The sequence below is a fragment of the Cinclus cinclus genome, chromosome 4 (assembly GCF_963662255.1).
Source record: "Cinclus cinclus chromosome 4, bCinCin1.1, whole genome shotgun sequence".
Taxonomy (NCBI): Eukaryota; Metazoa; Chordata; class Aves; order Passeriformes; family Cinclidae; genus Cinclus; species Cinclus cinclus.
In genome coordinates, this window is record NC_085049.1 from 67,727,364 (window position 1) to 67,748,660 (window position 21,297).

At 45.9% G+C, this 21,297-nt stretch overlaps 1 protein-coding gene across 1 annotated transcript in view; it reads left to right on the forward strand.

Annotated features, from left to right (window-relative positions):
- Positions 1–21,297, forward strand: part of PLXNA4 (plexin A4) — a 392,054-nt gene that overhangs the window by 365,852 nt on the left and 4,905 nt on the right. The window contains exons 25-29 of the mRNA XM_062492432.1: positions 4,622–4,725; positions 7,122–7,221; positions 8,936–9,126; positions 11,907–12,076; positions 14,954–15,166. Coding sequence (XP_062348416.1) covers positions 4,622–4,725; positions 7,122–7,221; positions 8,936–9,126; positions 11,907–12,076; positions 14,954–15,166 — 778 coding nt within the window. The remainder of the gene's footprint in view (positions 1–4,621; positions 4,726–7,121; positions 7,222–8,935; positions 9,127–11,906; positions 12,077–14,953; positions 15,167–21,297) is intronic.

Here is a 21,297-nt window from a genome sequence, read left to right on the forward strand (position 1 = left end):
TTTGGACACCCTGAGGTTAAGTTTTATTACAAACCCCCAAATTGCAGCTCTCCGAGTGAAGAATTTTCCATGGTGGCAGTTTTTGTCATTATAATTTTTAAAAGGTCTCCCCCACCCATGAAACACCCCATCTTTGGGAAAATATTAAGGCGTGAGGATCTAAAAACAGGAGTGTGGCCTCATGCTGAGGCACTTGCTCTTCCCTGGGCTTTGGATGCTTTTTGGAAGGGAGTGCTGAGGTGGTGGAAGCTGCTGGCTTGGCTTGCTCTCAGTGATGCTGTCTCAGGTTCATTGTGGACCATGTCAGGTGAGATTTCAACACCTCACCAGCCTTGCAGTGCTGGGATGTGGGGTTCATTTAAACTGGAAACATTCAAATTGAGTCTAACTTCAATATATATAGGCTAAGACAGTTTGTATTTGTGTATCCTGAAGACAGGCTGGGAGAGTTGGGGGTGCCCAGCATGGAGAAGAGTCCCCAGAGAGACTTTAGACACCTTCCAGTGCCTAAAGGGGCTCCAAGAGAGCTGGAGAGGGACTTTGGGCAAGAGCCTGGAATGTCAGGACAAGGAAAAATTATTTTAAATGAAAAGATGGGGAGTTTTAGATTAGATTTTTAAGAAAGAAATTCTTTACTCTGGGGATGATGAGGCCTTGGCACAGGGTGCCCAGAGAAGCTGTGGCTGCCCTTGGATCCCTGGAAATGTCCAAAGTCAGGCTGGATGGGGCTTGGAGCAACCTGGGATGGTGGAAGGTGTCTCTGCCATGGCAGGGGTGGCACTGGAGGGCCTTTAAGGTCCTTTCCCATCCAAACCAGTCTGTGATTCTATGGTTCACTCCATACAAGATGAAATATTTCTCTGAAATATTTTTCAGCTCCATATTTTGAGATGAACTTCCATTCCCAGCCATTGTGGCCCTTCCTCCACCCCAGAAACAGAGCTGAGTTTCTGCTCTCTTCCTAGACCTGGATCAGAGGGAAGGCGCGAGGGACGTGCAACATTTTCTATAGGATTTGAGGTGCAGAGTGGCATCTCCCCGTCTTCCCTTTTCCCACAGAGTCACTCCCCTAGGCAGGCATTGCTGCAGCTCAAAGAACACCTCATTGTCAAAGGCCCCTGGAATTTCCTTTTTCCCAGTCAAGTTGAACAGAAAGGTTGTTTCTTTAAAAAAAAAAAAAAAAAAAAAAAAAAAGGAAGCAAAGAAGTAATTCCTGAGTGCAATAAAAAGATACACTATCTGCTGAATGAAATATAAAGGCTTCACAGCAGCTGTCTCCTGAGTTTGCATTTACCACTGCTCCTGATTGGAAGGCTTGATAAAGTTAATGGGATTTTTACCTCCCTCCCCCTCTCCTCCCTCTCTCTGGAAGGTGGAAGTGTAACAAATTGGATTGGAGTGTGTCTGTCCTTTGTGCCAGCTCAGAGGAGTGCTCAGATCTGAGCAGAGAGGGGACAGGGTGCTGCCAGCGAGGACAGAGCTGACAGGGTTCACTTAATGCTGTGAAGATGGATGGCAGGGCCACCTTTTCCCTTCCCATTCCCTTTGCATTTCCAGATCCAGATCTGGGGGTCCAGATCCATTTGTGACCCCCTGAGCTCATGGAGAAGGGGAGCAGTGAGGCCAGGAAGAGCTGGGCATAGCTGGGGGTCTTTTCCCTGTCATTGCTCAGACGCTCAGTGAAGTATCAGAGGTGAAGTGATTTGTGTTTGGGCAGGGAAATCAGGCTGCGAAACTGAACCTGGAAACTTTAAGCAGGCCATGAAGGTTTTCCTCCTTGTTTTGCTCAGTCAGACCAACCCTGACTCTTCCTCACACGGCCCCTCCCTGCAGGAAAAGGGCTCAGGAGTCCCCTGAGTCTCTGCACAAAGGGCTGGAGAGAAGGAACATCTTGGGATGTCCCTGGATCAGAGGGAAATCTGCTCTGAGCACCTTGGCCAGCCCTGGAATACAAGTAAAGCCCAGAATGAGGAAAGCTGTGCTTACCCTCAAATCAGAGCCCAGTGCAACACTAAGAACCTGTGCATCCCTCCCAAAACACGTGTGTGTCTTTCCAAAAGTAAGCCAGGAGAGAAAAGGACCACAGGAACATGCAGAGACATGAAGGAGAGAGATCAAAGGGACACTGTCCCCATGACCCTGTGAGGAAGGAACACAACAAACACTCCGTCACAGCAGAACTGGTTTTGGCACTGAGTGGAGCACTTTCTAAGAGTATCATTTCCCATCCCAACCCAAACGTCAGCATCTTTTGCTCTTCTAAGCAGTGTCTGGGAGTAGTTAGATCACAGGAATCTGGTCCAGGTGGGAATAAGCAGAGAGCATCATCCTCAGACTCCTCAAGGGTGATGTAGGTGAGGATCTGAGGAGCTGGAGTAGATGAAAGGCAGTTCAGGATCAGTGCTCAGCCAACACAACCTTTGCTCACCCTGAGAATCTCCAGCCAAAGTAACACCCAGCAGTAAACACAGTTGCTGACCTCTTCCTCCTAATTTAAATGAATAATAAAGGCGAGTGCAGCTTTTCCATTGCATTTTAATTATGTGATAAGAAAAGTGCTGAAACCAAAAGAAATTTGCAACGGTCCTTGCATTTTTATATTAGGAAAAACAAACAAGGGTGGCAGGTGATGTCTCCATATCCAAGAGTTCATTTTAATTAACTCCTGCAAATGAATGGTGATTCTTTGCTGTGGCTCTGGCTAAACTGTATTTGGTTGGGTCACTGTGACTGGAGTGTTACAACCCAGAGGAGAGCTTTGAATGGTCCAGGTTGCCCGTGATGAAGGCACAGCTTTCCCTGACAGAGAATTTCTCTCCTTTTGGCCATGTTCATGTTTTCCTTGCTTTAGGCAAGTCTGTGAGTCCTCTGTGGGGAAGGCTGTGGCAATCCTCCTCAAGCCTCCACGATCTTAGAAGTCTTTTCTAACCTTAATGGTTCTGCCATGTCATGGAGTGTTCTTCAAGATTTGAGCAAAAAGTGGCACCCTGGGCAGTGAGGGGCTGCTCCATTACTGCAGGAATTTGTCATTCGAGGGTAGAGGCTGAAGAAGAGGCAGAAGCAGGAGCCCTTCTACCCACAGGCAGGAGCTTAAGGTTTGTAAAATTTGCATCCTCCACGGAGCAGAGGTTGGATCTGTCCCTGGCTTTTCCCCTTCTTTGTGCCTCTGCTATTGTTGCCTAATATCAAAGGAGAAAATCTCTTGAAACACTGTTAAAATAGTAAAATAAAAAGCAGACCTTTATCTGGAAGCTTCCAGGTGTCCCAGTGGTCATGGGTACACCTGGTATTGCCTTTCTGCAAGTTTTATAAGTTTAACAAATTATCATATCTAACAGAATATTGGCCAATTAGAAGAGCGGTTGTTAGGTAGTTTCTCCCTGGGTACTGGCTCACTGAAAGCGGTCCAGGGCTTCTTTGCTTCATTTCTTGTGTCTTCTCAGATTCTGACTGGAAAACAAAATGTTCTTCTTGTAGGTCCTCTTATTGAAAATAAGACTAAACAGTATTTCAGAAGCTTAGCTTATTATTCTAAAATCTAAGAGGAAGGGCAGGAAAAATCCTAGGAGCTATGTAACTGTGGAATAGTAGTCTACAGAGCTTCAAACATATGAAAAATATATAAAAAACAAAAATATTTTTGCTATGCCTGTACCTAAGGGCTTCCTGCTGTCCATCAGTGGATTTGGGCTGCAAGAAGCATTTTGGGAGCACCAATGGGCATGAGCTGAGCCCAGCACAGGTTCTGTACCCAAACACACACTGCTGTGTCCCTGGACCCTCCCTGGGCTGGGTCCTGACAGGGACACAGATCTCAGGCACTGCTGAAGGCTCTGTCTGTGCTGCCAAAGGAGACAGGACAAGAATTTCTCTCCCTGGAACCAGTGGCATTGCTCCTGTCTCATGGGGATGACACACACAGGCAAGGACAGGCTGGCTCGGGAGCAGATGTGTTGGAGCGTGAGCAGAGCTGTAAGTTAAAAGTTAAGCACTGTGGATAATCAGGGTGTAGAGGTGATGACTGATGTGCCCACACAGGTGTGTCCATGTGGATTCTGGGCACAGGCAGTGCCAGGGCTCTGTCCCTGTGATGCTGTTTGTTGTTTGCTTTTTTTCTTTTATGTGTTCTCTGTATTCTTCACACATTTATTTGTAGCTCTGTAGCCTATTGTATTAGTGACTAGCTTTTCCAGTACTTTTCCATGGCCTTTCCCTATGGAGAAAGACAAAATTCCAGAACTCCAAGCCCCAGGAGGTGCAGGCTCCCAGTGGAACCAAGGTTGAGAACAACTTTTGGACATAAATTCTCATGGACAAAGTACAGCCAGTGCTGAGAGGGGGACTTCAGAGAAGGGGCTTGACCTTGGGGGGAAATTGCATCAACACCTGTCCTCCTAATTGGTACTTTTTATCAATTGTGCTAATTTCCTAAAACCTATAAAAATGTACTCTCCCCTCGGAGGGGTGGACTTTTGTGTACATCATTCCACAACTGCCCCTGAAGGCCTTCAAATAAAGATTCACTCTTATAATGCTAAATATTACTAAGATTATCTCGAGTTTCATTTCCAGGTTGGGAAAAAGGCAACACCTGTCTCATTTGTCCCTGTTCTCCTGGCAGAGTGGCGGCAGGCAAGCGGGGCAAGGATGATCCTGCAGGATGAAGACATCACCACCAAGATAGAGAACGACTGGAAGAGACTCAACACACTGGCACACTACCAGGTATCTGTGGGAGGGGCTGGATAGGAACTAGATCTTCTTTCTGACAAAATAAAAAGTAAAATGTTATTCTCTTGCCCAGGGAAGTGGTGGAATCAGCGCTCCTGGAAGTGTTCAAAAACTTGTAGATGTGGCACTTGGGGACGTGGGTTAGTGGTGGCTTTGGCAGTGCTGGGTGAACAGTTTGGCTTGATGGTCTTAAAGGTCTTTTCCAACCCTAATTCTGTGGATTTTATTATTCTAAGAGGCAGAGGTAAAGAATGGTTGAGTGGGCAATAACTAGGCAGAACCCCAGTGTTGAGCACATCCCTCCTGTCCTTGTCCCCGTTACCCTGAACAATGCTAGGAAGAAGTCAAGGGTAGAAAAAATATCTTCTTTTTCTCTCAGAGGACAGCCCTGGTGAGTGGAGGTGGTGAAGAGGAGATGAGGATGACAGGAGCTAACATTTCTCATGTAGGCAAACAAATCCAAGGCTTTCCATGTCCCCTTTTCCAATGTATCCACGGCTGTTTAATGCAAGCAGAGTTCAGGAGGATGGAAGAGAGAAAAATGGGAAGAGGGAGGGTTGGTGACTGGAAAAAAGGAAGTGGAAAACAGCATGGCTGGAGACCATGGAGCAGTGGAGTTGTTCTTACTAGGAACTCTTCTTTTTGATCCTTTACCTGGCACAGGTGACCTGCTCTTCTTCCCTTCATCCCTGCATGACCTGGAAATCCATAAGAGAGGGTTAGAGATGTCTGAAAATGTCTTACACAAGTGGTAAATTTAATGAAAAAAGTGGAGTTTTGGTCAGTCTTCTCCCTTGAAAAAAAACACAAGAAAAATAAAAGAAAGACCTCATTAAGTCTGATCCAATGGCGATTTTGTCATTTCCTCCATCACACCTCAGCAACTTCTGTTTCATAACAAGATTATTTTCTCTTGTCACTTAAGAGCTCAGCTGAGGAGGCAGCAAGCAATAATTTGAAAAGGAAACAGAATTTTACTTCAGATTGACTGAAGCATTGACTGAAGCTGACTGATTTTGATTTTTTTTTTTTCCCAGACATAGCAAGGACATTTCCTGCTTTATTTCATCAACAAACCAGGCATAATTTTTCCTCCCTCTCTGTGCTTTTTCCATGTTTTCACTGCTTCAGGCTACAAGCTCCCGGCTGTATGATGATCTGGGCTAGGTCCTCAGGAAGCATTTTTATCCTGTCTGTGCTGAAGGCTGACATGGAGCATGCTGGGACAGACACTGAGATTGACTTTGCCTCAGTTTCCCCATCTGTGGTGTGGGGCTAAAACTACAAAGAGCCAATAATTGCCTTCCGTGATAGCTGAGGGGCTATTTAATTAGCCTCTGCAGTGCTTTGAAGATGTGCTTTGAAAAACTCCATGCAAGTGCTAATTATTATTATTATTATTATTACACAGACAAGAGTTAGATGTCTTTAGAAGGGATTTTTTTTACCCGTCTCCTCTTTATGATGTCTTATTTATCACAGATGTTCCTGATATGTCTCTTTGGAGCCATGGGCTTGTTAACATTTCTGATATGGGACCCACATGATTGGACTTGTTGTAGAAATGCAAAGTCTGGCTCCTTTAAAAAAGTCCTGTGGTCTCTCAAAACATTGTCCCACAACATCCTGGATATCAGTCACTGCAAACCCACTGCTTTTCCACATCCTAGACCCTCTGACACCACAAAGAGAAGTAAGTTGTGGCAGTCCCTTCAGTCCAGCAGTGCATTTGTCACATGGAAGGGTGAGAGGTTGGCAGGATCATGGTGGAAAATGTGGACAGGAATTTTTGAACCAGGCACCCAGATATCACCTGCAATCCAGGAGGAAGGAGTGGAGAATTTCACATCGGTTTTATCATCCTAATGGGACAGCAAGCATGTTTGAAGTAGCTCAGATTATTTTATGGCTCTCATGCTCCTGCTCTGCCTAAGAGCTTCCCTGGGATGAACCTATTGTCAGATTTACTGAGGTTAATGCAAAAAACACCCCAGGAAGTGTTTAAAAGGCCTCTGGATGTGGCCTTGGGGACATGGCATAGCACGGAACACGGTGGTGCTGAGTTAATGGTTGAACTCTGTGATCTTAAAGACCTTTTCCAAACTAAATGACTCAGTGACTCACACTGTGTCACTGGGCTTTGAATCAGGACCTGAATGGAGCAGAATCTGCCACCAGTTGTCCCTTTGTCCAAGTGCAGGATTCTGGCTGTGTAACAGCAGATTTGGTCCCTTTTTATTACTAGACCAACTCAATGAAGCAAGAAATTGAAGCTTTGAAAGCAAACTGTGCCCTGCCTACAGAGACACTGATTTGCAGCTCGTGCTGCCCTGGGCATGGTCCTCAGCCACTTTTCAGAAGTTTATTGACCAAGTCCTTTCTTTCTGCAGGTCCCAGATGGATCTGTGGTAGCTTTGGTCTCCAAGCAAGTCACTGCCTACAACGCAGTCAACAACTCCACAGTATCCCGGACGTCAGCCAGCAAGTATGGTAAGGGTTGATGTGCTGGGATGGACTGGGAGGGCACTGGGGAGAGATCCCCAACATCACAGTGGTCACCAGACTCTGAGCACGAGCAGGGAGACTGATGGGCAGATGATTAGTTAGTGAAATGAGGCAGGAGGGGAGGATTTAGCCATCCAAATTCTCTGGCATCTTGTTCAAACTGTTGATCCAAGTGGCTGGGTTGTTCTTGGGAAGTTCTCCTTCCTCATTAATTAAAGGAGGAGTCTGTATAATTAACTGCCTCCCTCTTAGATGTCACTCTTAGAGTTTGAGCTCTTTATCAGCAGATGTCAAAGCAGTGGGTTGTTGTTCCCACTGTCCCCATGAGACAGCTGAGAGTGACACAGCTGGGAGAGGGACACCAGGTGGGAACTCCTCTGCAGGGCCAAACAGGGACCTCCTGAGTGTCACCCATGCCCTCCCACACCTTCCTGCCCTGCACTAGAATTGCATCCAGTCTCACTAAGGGGATGTTGGACAGCAAAGCAAAACATCCCCAGTGTGCAACCAGAATGCTGCAAACCCCCCTCCAACCTGAATGCTGCTGTCATATCACTTTATTCATATTTTTAATTTATGAAAGCATCTCCAATCCTTCTTACTCCCTTTATCTTAGGGGAAAGTGCAGTTACTCAATGTCCAGGGATGCCCCCTTCCACTTTCTCCAAGGACATAAATGATCCATGAGGCCTTATTAATATTCATCCTCTTTGCCATGTTGTTGCAATTACTAAAAGACACAGTGACCTTTGAAAAGGAAGACTTGAGGGGGGTTAATTTCTGTTGGATTTCTTTAATTCTTTTGCCATTTGATTTTTCAGGAGGAGGGAATAGGGAAGGAGGCAGGGGGAGGAGATGTGGTGGGTCAAAAAGTGATTGTTAATTGCAATTAAGAAAACAGCATCCAGAGAGAAAATGGATATTCCATCTGATAATTAATATGTAGAGATTGGCAATGCATTAATAAGGCTGATTCAGATCTTGCTACAGAAAGGTGCAACACTTCTGATAATTATGGTTGGAAAAGACAACAGTGCTGGAAGGTCAGAGAGAGAGGGAAATGCCTTGTACCATCACTCAGAGGCAGAGGGGAAAAATTAGGAGGCTAAAATTATTCTTAGAGAGCAAATTTGTGGATGTCCACCTGGGGTTTTGGCTGATTTCTGTCAAAACAAGATTTTGGAGCAGGGAATGAGGAAGATGGCAGGGCAGGAATTGTTTGTTTGCTTTGGTGCCAAGAGAGGGAGGGGAGGCAGCTCCTTCTAAATCTGGGGATGAGGAGCTAAGTAAAAGATCACATTAGAGACATCAGTATTTTTATGTCAAGCAGCATGGCACAGCACAGATAAAAATATGGGAAAGCCAGTCACAAAAGGAACTGTTTATCAAAAGGAGCTGGTGCTTCCCCCTGAACCAGTCCTGGGAAGTGTCTGACACCGAGAGTGCCACTTCCAGGAAACATGATAAGAGATAAAGATTATGGACAGCTGGAAATCAGTGTCTGGACCTTATTTAATTTAATAGTGTAGACACTGGCATCACACCTGGCTTGGCAATATCGCTTACCTTTGCTGAGCCAGCTACGCAGACAATGCTTTGAAAAATTCTTCTGGCGGCACATCACCAGCATAATTCCTGAAAATCCCAATCCTGAGAGCTACTGAGACACACTGAGCCCCCTGGATCTGTGTCTCTGCAGAAAACATGATCCGCTACACAGGCAGTCCCGACAGCCTCCGCTCACGCACCCCCATGATCACCCCCGACCTGGAGAGTGGCGTCAAGATGTGGCACCTGGTCAAGAACCACGAGCATGGTGACCAAAAAGAGGGTGACCGAGGCAGCAAGATGGTTTCTGAGATCTACCTGACCAGGTTACTGGCCACCAAGGTATGTGGTAGGGGCGGGGGACAGAGGGTTTGAAAGTGTGGTGGAATTTCTTGCTGGCAAGAAATGAGAGGCCACTCAAAGGATGCCAAAGTTGAGTAAAAAGAGAAGAGCAGAAGGAAAGTAGACAAGAGGAGATTTCCAAGCATGTAGGGAAGGAGCTTGAACTTTGAAAAGAGAGTCAAAAAAGAGACACTGGAAAGGCAATGAGGAGTAACAATCCAGGGCCATGAGATTGGTGGGAAAAGCACAGCAGGAGGTGCTGGAGTTGTTGATTATACTGGTTTGTAATTTGTGCCAAAACTGAGCAAGTGAAGAGCCAGAGCAGGGCAGGTGATCAGAGCAGGTTTCAAGGATGTGTCAGGCCACACAACCTGAAATGGCACCTATACCACAAAATCCTGAGTTTTGTGGTACAGATCCTTCTCTGCATTTCCCCTGGGCCAGTAAAGACTCTTGTGCTGATAACATGGAGAGGGTTACATTGACCTTTCACTGAGACATGAAATCTCAGCATGCACAGAGAGAAAATATAGATTAAATTAAGTGGGGACAGAGCAAAGTCATCCTGACGTGAGTCTCCAAACACATCCACAACTTAGACTTTTTTCATTTTTTGTCCAGGTATTAATAGGCACTAACATAATTCCATGTGTTCACACAAATGCTGCCCAAGTTTGCCCATCAGACACATTTCCATCACTAGTTTAAGTCCTACTTTCCAGATTTACCTGCTCATGTTTTCCTCAGCTCTTTTTGCCTCTGATGTCTGGCTCTCCCTGCAGCCTCACTCAGGCTGGCTGAGCTGCAGAGGGATTTGGAGGAAAGGCAGCTTTGTCTTTAGCCCCTGGTCCATGCCTCGTTCTCTGGCATAAGGAGGCTTTTACGGATCGCACAATGTGTGAAAAATGTTGAGAAAGGAAAGTGTTGCTCCCCAGGGCTCAGGCCCCAGCTGGTGTAGACCAGCAATCATTGGACTGGTGCTGATTTATGTTGTCTGGGGATAGAGCCCCTACCCCACCACTGAACTGCTTTTGCTTTCTGTTCTGGGTCACAAACTCAACACTTGGGTTGTTTTTTTGGTTGGTTTGTTTTGTTGTTGTTGTTGTTTTGGTGTTTTGGGGGTGGTTTTTTTTTGTTTGTTTGGTTGGGGTTTTTTGTTGGTGTTTTTTTTGTTTGTTTGTTTTTTGTTGTTGTTGTTTGTGGGGTTTTTTTTGTTGTTGTTTTTGGGGTTTTTTTTAGGGCTTTTTGTCGTGTTTTGTTTTTTGTGGAGATGACAGGAAAGCAGCTGCAAAACCTGCACAGCAACAGAAAGAGTAGGAAGGTTGGGGTTTTATTGTTTCCCCTCTCGGGCTGAGCAATTATCTTTTTTTCTCTCATTGTGATCGTTTGAGGAGGGGTGGGGGGGAAAGAGAGAGAGCAGTTGCTGTAATATAATCCCCAGGAATACTTTGTTAAACTGACAATGATTTTTATTCTGGTAAATCCTTGACCTCTGATACCTAAGAACCTGTTCCCTGAAAGCCTCAGAGAGGCATTTGTGAGGGTGAGCATGTAGAGAACTAATTCCCTTCAGGAACTGAACCTGAGGGCAGCTCTTCCATGTCAGACCAGGATTGCCCCTCTGGAGCCCTTTCTGAGTCAGACATGTGCTACAGGGCTTTGTTCACCCTGCAGCAGTTCACACAAGCAAAAGGTGCCTCTGCTTGTTTCCTGAAGAATAAATCAAGTGGTGAATCAGCCAGAGACCACAGCTTTCTAATTAAGTTTTTGTTAGCTCTAGGTAAACTTGAGCCACTCTGGTGGAAACTTGGGCTTTGTTTCTAGAAAGGAGACGTTTCTTCCATAGGTCTTTGGAGAAAGGGCAGAGTTTTATATTGTAGGAAAGAAAATTTTTCATATCAAGGAATGCTTGCTGGACATTCAATTGATTTTTGATTATTTTAGCAGCTGTGTGGTTTGTCCACACATAAGCCTGTGGAGCTCTAGTGACAGAAAATGTGTCCCTGCCTGGTTTCACCCCAAACCCAGCCTCGAACCCCTCAGCTGTCCTCTTCTTCAAGCCTGGTCACCCTTAGATATTCCAGCTCCTCTCCTTCCTGCTAAAAGTCAGCTGTCCTCACAAGGGTGACTCTCCAAGCCCTGGATCTTGGATTCTCCTGCCAGTGGGGAATAAAAGATGAGGAGGCTTCTTGGGAACGAAGTTTGTGTTATTCAGGACACCGGTCACACATTAACCACCCACCTCACTAGGTACTCTTGTCCATTTTGTCTCCATGACACATTCTGCTGTGCTCTACAGCCAGCTGACTTCTATTCCCAGCTTAAAAGATGGCCCTGGGTGAAAGCCAGCCTGGGTAATGGCTGGGTTTTGTCTCCTGGATATACTCAAGCATTGAGGATGGGATGCAGAGAGAGGAATCTGTGTGGAAATAATGTGTAATGGTTCTTGTGATGATAAACATTCCTGCTTGGACACCTGTATTGAAATTCCCAGGTCATGTCATATTTCGCTGATACTAAATGGTCCCCACTTTTCAATCACACCTTGGTCTGATCCTTCCTTCCTTCCTTCCTTCCTTCCTTCCTTCCTTCCTTCCTTCCTTCCTTCCTTCCTTCCTTCCTTCCTTCCTTCCTTCCTCCCTCCCTCCCTCCCTTCCTTCCTTCCTTCCTTCCTTCCTTCCTTCCTTCCTCCCTTCCTTCCTTCCTTCCTTCCTTCCTTCCTTCCTTCCTTCCTTCCTTCCTTCCTTCCTTCCTTCCTTCCTTCCTTCTCCCCCCACCAGGGCACCCTCCAGAAATTCGTGGACGACCTCTTTGAGACCATCTTCAGCACTGCCCACCGTGGCAGTGCCCTCCCCCTGGCCATCAAGTACATGTTTGATTTCCTGGATGAGCAGGCAGACAAGCACAACATCCACGACCCCCATGTGCGGCACACCTGGAAGAGCAACTGGTGAGTGAGTGAGACAGCCCAGTACAGCCCAGCACTGCCTACTGGGCTGGAAGGAGAACAGAGGGATGTGTGTTTGGGATCTGGCTGCTGGGGGAGCTGAGGACCCTCGTGTGGGGCTCAAAAGAGGCTCAGTCTTGCCAAGTCAATGGAGAGGTCAGAAGATCCCAAAATCTAAAGGATTTCGTCAGGGATGGAGCACTTTTGCTAAACAGGTCCCAGTTTGCCATGTATTACATGGAAATGGCAGGATTTGTGAGGGACTTGATGAGGAAACATGAAGTTTTTAATTGTTGCAGTGCCCAGGAATATCTAGGGGGGCATGGGAGAGGATTCAACACCACTGGCTTAATCTGCCCTGGGTGTTTTAATTCCCAGCTCTATTTATTTGCCCACACAGTGGTATCTCAGGCCAGCTGAGAATTTTAAGGTATCCAAGACATTCTCAGAGGATGTGGAACACCCATAGGAGACTTATACCCTCCTGAGTGGCAGCTGGAGGACAAGAGAGCATCTCCAATGGTACAAAGTATTTAAGGGGTCTAGAGCTGGATGCAAGTCTTTGGAGTGGGTAGCAAAGGGTGACATCAGTGACAAAGAGTGACATCGGTGACAGAGTGTGACATCAGCCCCAGCTACCAGCTCCTCATCCCTGCAATGGGACAGCAGGAAAAGCCAGGATAGTGGGAGAAAAACCTCATCTCTGCCGAGTCTCCCCGTTGGAAAGAGCTCCCCGGGGAATGGCTCCCTCCCTTTCTCCTGTGCAAACACAGGGACTATAAAAGGAGCAGCAGAGGAAAGCCGTGGGGCTCCCAGCTCATACATTTTCCTCCTTTTCCAAGCCATGCTGTTGGCAGATCGTCACAGCGCCTGGTGACATTAAAAAAAAAAAAAAAAAAGAAATAAAAGAAACCCCATGCACCAAAGTGGCTTTCAACTAATGAAACATTAGCATATTATTAACATTATCTGCGGCACTAATCTAAGGCTGATTGCAGCCACTCAGCCTCAATGAGCAGGAGGTTTATTTAAAGGGGGAGGGGGGAAGGCAGTGTGTGTGTGTTTGTGGGAAAAGGGGCAGTGTGAAGAAATCTGTTCAATCAGATCAAATTAACTCAAAGTCACATCACAGGGCTTTGTTATTACCAGCCAGGGACATGGTCCCCCATCCCCTCCCCACACCCAGGTACACAAACACACACTCGGCTCCTCACCATGGCTGTGTCTGTGATCCAAACACCTGCACAAGGACTTCTGCAATGTTCAGCCATCCACCTCATCCCCCCAGTGATGATTCTCCATTCCCAGCCCAAATTCCCACAACTCCATCGTGTCTTGTTGCTATTTTTTGCTTATTCTTCCCCGAGGCTCTGGGACAGGCTGTCCAGAGAAGCTGTGGCTGCCCCATCCTTGGACAGTACAAGCCCAGGTTGTTTTGGGCTTGCAGCAATCTGGTATACTGGAAGGTGTCCCTGCACTAAAGGTGGAGAACTGGATGATCTTTAAGGTCTCTTCCCACCCAAAGCACTCTATAATTCTGTGTTTTCCAGCATCTCTCTCTTCTCCTGAATTTGGCTGACAAGATTCCCTGTGTGGGGCTTTCTTTACATTTGTTCTGTGATTTTGCTGGCTCAGGAGAACACACAGAGGTTTAGGAAAACATGGTGTCAACCCTCTGTCAGGAAGGTTGTTACCCAAACATGTATCAGATTTGGAGATGATTTTTTTTACTGTGTTGTGAGCACAATGAGCAAATGGGAGGAACTGGGGCGTTCATCCTGAATATCAGGAGAATTTGCTAAGCTGAAAAATGCAGAGAGTGAAGGTAGACTTAACAATCTGCCTGTGAGACAGGCAGGAGCTGGGCTCTGTGCTCAGTGACACATCCTGGCTCCTGGGCCATGATCACTGCAGTGCATTTGCCCTGACAAAAAGGCTTGAGGCAAAGGCTGGAGGTATCTCCTACAAGCTACCTCAGGGCATCTCATACAAATGAGCTGCTCTTTGAGTAAAAGGGGAAAAGGGCTTTGGATTGCAATTGGAATAGCTTTTTCTTGGTTAGGGCAGATATATTTTCATATCAAAGGCTGTGATACTTGTTCCCAGTTCCCTTTATATTTTTGTTTTGTTTTGTTTTCCTTAAGGCAATGGGGCTTTCACTGTCCTATAGCAACTGCTTTCTGCTCAGGTACTGGGATCTTGTGCAGGCTTGAGCTGGAGCAGTGGAGAGTGACAGGACATGGTGTCCTAGCACACAGGACACCAGGTGTCCTACCTCTCTTTGCATGGGATTGCTGTGAGGGCTGAAAGCCAAATCCTCAATGACAAAAGTGTAGAATCACACAATGGTTTGGGTGAGAAGGGACCTTAAACTCATCCAGTGCCACTCCCTTCCACTATCCCAACTTGCTCCAAGCTCTTCTTGAATACTTCCAGTGATCCAGGAGCAGCCACAGCTTCTCTGGGCAGCCTGCTCCAGTGCTTTATAACCCATACTATAATAATTTTTGTTGGGTTAATGCTTGTCTTCATCAGATGAAGCAACCAACAGGGTCAACTTTCCATTGCAACTTAGCACAGAGAGATTCAGTTTGTCATCACCTAAATTATACTCCCATTTATTTATGGGCACCTTCAACAAGATTGAAGGTATTGACTTTAAGACTCACAAAATCTGCCTTGTAAGGATAACAGGGAGAAAAGGTGATGTCTCTACTGTCCATAGGCTTGGTAGGGGAAGAATTAATTGCATAGCAAAGTTTATCCCAGTATCTTCATATCCATACCTTGGTCTTTGATTACCATTTGCTGCTGGGATGTCACACAGCAAAGCCTGTGAGCTGTGCACTGACCGTGTCCCCTCTCCCTCCCCTCCTGCAGCCTCCCCTTGCGGTTCTGGGTAAACATGATCAAGAACCCCCAGTTTGTCTTCGACATTCACAAAAACAGCATCACAGATGCCTGCCTGTCCGTGGTGGCTCAGACCTTCATGGACTCCTGTTCCACCTCAGAGCACCGGCTGGGCAAGGACTCTCCCTCCAACAAGCTCCTCTACGCCAAGGACATCCCCAGCTACAAGAACTGGGTGGAAAGGTGAGCTGTGGCCATGGAATGACATAAAGTGACACAACCAGGCCCTGCTTTGTGGGTGGAGGTGGGAGGCAGCATTTTTTATTTCTTTTGGAAACTGCCCCTGGGGCTTTTTTCTCTTTGCCTTTTGCTAAGTGGAAATCTCCACGTTAGCTGTTATTCCCTCATGCCTTGCAGCAGAGATGAAAATTTAATTAATGGCGGGAGCTGAAGGTGTTTGCTATTGTTTCTTTTGAGGAGAAACTCTTGAGAAGCGGCGGAGGGAGGAAGGAAGGGGAGGTGATGTGTGTGAGCCCTGGGAAACATACAGGCTCCTCAGTCTTTCCACTCAGGCCTGAAGGCGTGTGCTGCTCTCAGCACCATTGTGACAGTCCCCACACTGCCTGGATCCCAAGGGATTTACAATTATCCCCCAGCAACTTCCCTTGGAGGCTCTTCTTTGCTTTGAGCGACGTGCCAGATGATTGACAGGCTGCTGACTGAAGCTCTGCAGGTATTTTATGTCAGGTCAGAGGTCTTTCCAAGCATTTTGTCCACACTTCCAAGATCTGTGGCTGTACTTCAATCTGCTGTGCCGAGGGTCAGTGACTGGCAAAGCTGCTCCACAGGGAATACGACCAAAACATCCTATTCCTGCAGCATGTTGGGCCTTCAGTTTCTGTAGGGCTTCCCCCAGGACAAGCAAACAGCACATGCTGTTCTTCATCCAGCAGGAGCTGTGCTTTGCTTTCCAATATTCTGCACTTGCCTGGCGTTATTGACAGGTTTGGGAACTGCACAGATGGGGAGCGGTCGCTGCTCTGTCAATACAAAGGAGGGTTTATCCTACAGATCATTCCTGTGCACTGCATCCAGCTTTCAGCAATGACTCCTCTGGATGACTTCCCAGGCACGGCCTAAAATTGATACCAAGTCCTGCAGGTTGTACAAGGCCTCTGCTGCTGCAGACACCTCACACTGTGCTATAAATCCCTGTGTTGCCTCTTCTGGGGATGATTTTCTCTCATTCCGTGACAGGCGTGTGGCTGATCAAAGAGCTCCATCCCCTACTCTGCACGAGGCAGCGTTTTTTCCAACAATTCTCCCATTGGTCTGTGATTTGTCTGGTCAATTATTTTTAGATGTGGTTAAACACTTCAGCAAATGTTGTTTCTAGGCAACCTGCAAGGCTCTTACGAGCTACCTTCCTTAATTATGACCTACTTTTGGTACCATGTCCAAGTTTCTTAGTATATATTGAGGCTGATTGCTGGATTGACCTGGATAATGGGAAGCAAGTCTTGGAGGTTCCATTTAGAAATCAAGTTTGTACCAACAGTGACCCAAAGGTGTCATTCTCCAGTGATGCTTTAGCAACACTTTGTGTAGCTGGGTGGTTTCTGTGGACAAATAATGTTTTCCATCTCAAACCGGTTGATTTTATCCTGGGGAGTTGCTGCATTTGAGTGACAAACTGAGGTATTTAAGTGGAAAATGGGATATTTCTGTATGCAACAAACACCTTTTTTTCCCCCCCCTCTGGATAAACAAAATACTTCAGTTACCATTTTGGTTTTTTCCAGTATTGATTTAACTTTCCAACTTTTTGGAGCTAAATCAGCTAAATCCTGGTGCCCAGTGATCTTCAGCAATAGGTGCTGCATTTCCTTGGAAGTTTTCCCAAACAACTGGGTTTGCAAACGAGGTACATAACACCTCCTGCTGCTTGTAAACAGCCCTGGATTCCTGTCCCCAGCATGTGCTGGGTTGTTATCTGCACTGATGTCTGACAACTTGAACTGAAGCCCAAGGGGAGACTGCAGGTTTTGGAATATGGTTAGAGCTTCTTCCCTGCTTTTATTTTTGTGTATCAGTTCCACTGACTCAAGGCGGTGGCACCTGGATGCTGTGGGAGATGAAAGAAAAAACCTATCAGGGATGAATAAAATATAATTTGAGTTTTACCCTGAGCTAATGAATTCATTCTCTCCATTCTGTGATTGTGCTTTGAGGGAGTTTTTCCAAATCCAAAGGCTTCCAGAGCTGGTTGGAGCTATTTCTGTAGTCAGCGTTAGCTGGAGATGACATCCTTCAAGACCACTAAACTTCTTCAAAGAGTGAATCAGGAGATGAAAAGTCAGGGAGTTTAAGAAGTGGTTGAGTAAAGCAGAAGAACCTGAAATCGAATGAACTTCCTTGATGAAGAGGAAACTCTTAAGAGGGCAATTAATCAGTGTTAGATTGTAGCCAACTTGAAGCACTCTGGATCAAAACATTTTTGGATTTAGAGGTCTGGGAATGGAGATGAGCTGGCCAATGGAGCAAGCCATCCCTTTGAAACCTCTGGCTTCTTGGTGTGGAGCCTTTAGGACTCACAAAACTCAGAGCAGGGAATGGCCTTGGCATGAGAAGGAGGCATGGATGAAAGGACTTCCCTCCAATCTTTCAAATATTTGTTTTCCACCTAGGAATGTGCATTGGGAAGGGAACAGGGGTCCACCTCCACAGGGTGATCAGGTGGAGATTTGATTCCAAAAGATTTCAACAGCAAGTCTGTTAGGAATCTTCACCGGATTTATTTGTTTGTTTGGCTTGTTTTAGTGCAGGATTTTCTCATGTTTTCAGTTACTTGTTTGTGATGAGTCAAGTGTTGGCTTCAGAATTGGGATGAATGACAATGACTAATTTAAAAAAAAAAATTAAAATTTACCAATTTTTTGCAATTTCCTGTCAACTTAATGGAAAACAATGTAAGAAATGGACTTCTTCCATGACATTTTGAGAGGTTGGTTCCTTTAGTGCCCATTTCTATAATTATTCAAGATAATGAATTTGCTGACAACAGCAACAAAAAAAATATTGTGCATCACTTAAATTTAATTGAAGATGTTCCCTGCTCATTGTACAGGGGTTGGACTAGATGACCTCTAAATGTGCCTTCCAACCCAAACTATTCTGTGATTTTATGGTAGTCCTTTTATAGCATTGTTGGAAGCAGAGGTTGACTCTGCCTTCTGGAACAATCCAGCTGAGAAATTCTGGCTTTTGGGAAAAAAAAAAAAAAAGTTCGCTGTTCAAATGAGACACCCAGATCTGGAAACACGTGGTTAAAAAGTATCCCAGTGCAGCCACATCTCGGATTTCCTTCTGCAGAACACTAGGCCTGATGAGGCAGGACAATTAACCCAGGAAATTGGGACAAGCTATTTGGCTTTTGCTGAAGCCAGGAAGAGTCAGGCTGTAGTTCTAAAACAAAGTGGAGGCTTTTCAATTATCATTATATGAGGCTATTGAAAAAAAAAAAAAAGGAGAGGAAAAGAATGGTAACGGTAGAGCAGAATCTCATCTGACTTCAGTTAGTAAAACTCCATAGGCTCTTCTGAATTTACATTAGAGCAGCTTCAGATCTGCATCTTTTCAAGTTTACTTCAAATGTCCCCTTTGAGCCTGGAAATCTGGAGAACTTGGGAGCATTTGATGCAATCCCCAAGCAATACAAAGGGGAGCCTGTTCTAATTGGGACTGTCTCATTAGCATTCAACACCACACTGAAAAATGACAAAGGGCTGTGGCTGACCTTTCATTTCTCTCCATGCTGCCAAGCTTATGATAACACTTGTTTGAACTTCATTAACACCATTTAATTGCCTGCATCACAATCAATATGATGTTTCTCTACCAGAGCCTGGCATGGAGGCAAGGATGTGGGAGACTGAAAAGGGGCAGAGCACAAAAAGCAGAAGTCAAAGAGTTTTTCCATTTCACACTGGTGCCCAAAACACCTGCAGGGCTGCAAGGAGAGGATCTGGTGCTCTTTTTCTCCTCATCCCTCCAGGGACTCAGTCTCCTTTTGGCTGCTTATTGTGCATTGAAAAGAGCCCCTCTAAGAAAAACTTAAAGTCAATGGAGACATCACAAGTGTTCTTAACTTAAGAGTTATCCAATAAAGACCACTCACAATAGGCTTGGCAGGTTCAGGATCAAAAGAAGCTTAAAGTGATCTGATATGTGGGATTCAGAATTACAACATTTGCATTTTATTGTGTTAACCTGGGAGCAAACAGTGCCTGACATAGCTGGTGCTACCCAACCACTGAGGCCATGATCTTATCTACTTTTTTTTTTTTTTCTTCACGAGTACAGATGTTTTTAGGAGAAGGGGGAACAATTTTAAACTAAAGGGGAAAAATTTAGGTGAGATGTCTGGAAGATATTCTTTACTTAGAGGCTATGAAGGTCCTGGCACAGGTTGCCCAGAGAATCTGTGGCTGTCCATGGATCCCTGGAAGTGCCCAAGACCAGGTTGGACAGGGCTTGGAGCTATCTGGGATAGTGGAAGGTGTCCCTGCCCATGGCAGGAGGTGGCACTGGATAATCTTTAAGGTCACTTCCAACCCAAAACATTTCTATTCTGATGATTCATAAAGCAGCTATGATTTGCACCCCATTTGCCTTTAGATGTGGAGGTCTAGGTCTTGTTAGGAAGTGCTGTGTTTGGAGTACACAAAACAGACAGCCTGCACCCATTTGGGATTTCACCTACCCAGTGTGTCAGCTTGGGGTTTGAGGGCTCTCAAGTCACTAGGAAATCTCTGCTTGTGGTGTCTGTTGGCCACTTTGCAGCTAACATTAGAAAGAAGGGCAAAATGTACCAGTTTAAAACAATAAAAAGCTGTATGTATCCTAACATTGTGAGTTATTGAGGTTTTGAGGAGAAACTCTGAGGGCTTTAAAAAAAGACCATCACAGGACAGGTGCAAATCCTGGCTCTACTTTAAAAAATGAGTTTTCTGTGCCCCGTCTCTCTCTGCTGAAAAGAAGGCTCAAAAAGTAGCATCCCAAAAGTCAAGGCTGGGGGTGTTGTCAGTGGAGATAACAAAAAGCAGTGCTGGAAGAGGTCTCGGGAGGTCAGCCCAACCATCTCCTGCCTCAGGGTAGGATCAGCTCTGGCTAAAGCCTTCCTGACAGATGCTTGTCTCCCCCTTTCTTAAAGGCCTCCAACAACAGAGCCTCTGCTGTCCTCAGGCAATTCATTCCCTGCTTCCCTGTCCTTCTCATTCGAGTGTTTTCCTTGCTGGGCATCCAAAATCTCACTGGCTGTAATTAGAGCTCAGCCATCCCCAGGGCAGGGGGTACAGCTCATTTTGGAGTATCTGAAGACTGCTCACCTGTCTTTCTTCACTTCTCATTTCAAACAAAACAAAACAAAACAAAACAAACAAAAAAAAAAAAAAAACCACCCCAATGTTTTCTTATCACAGTAAAAAGCTGTTCTTACACAGTGCAGCTTTCAGCTGGCAAGATAAAAATGTGTCTGTATGAAGAGGGTGCAGCCCCACACATCCTCTGCTCTCAGGTTGTGCTGGGTGATCTCTCCCAGAGGAACTCCCTGTGCACCAATTCACTCTTCAGCCCTTGAGTCAGTGCTGTCCATCAACCTCCACTCTTTATTCTGAGGGCAGAAGCAGCTGGAAAAGACATGAACTGGCAAAATAAAAGCATTGTCCTTTCTCGGGCTTGCACACACAGACAAAATTGTTCCCATCGACAGTTTGGGTTGGAAGGGACCTTGAAGCTAATCTCATTCCACCCCTGCCATGGTCAGGGGCACCTTCCACTATCCCAGGTTGCTCCCAAGCCCCATCCAGCCTGACCTTGGACACTTCAGGGATGGGGCATCCCCAGGTTTCTTGGGCAATCTATTTCAGTGCTTCATCAGCAGCTCAGATGCTCCCCAGGAAACTCAAACTGCAGTTCTGTGTCAGTGCAAGAACTGACAGATTGTCCTTACCGTGCTTCACAGCATCCCACAAAAGAGCTGGATGTTCCCAGCTCTTCCCTGCTGGAACAGACCCCCATATCCCTTTTCACACACCTCTCCCTCCTTCAGTGGTCTGGGTACAGCCGGCTATTGCATAACCCTAATTATGTTATTGCTGTAATTGCGTCTGCCGTCTGCAGCACATGGATTCGTTACAAGCTTTTCATATGCTAAAATAATTATTAATGAGTGCAGTCCCATCCCAGCGACAAACAACAGCCATGACAAAAAGATCTTTTGGAAGGCAATTAGCTCCATGCTAAGCTGCCAAAACCATGGACTGTGCTGGGAAATTTCGGGCTGGGGAGGAAGCACTGGCAACATGGCTTTTCTC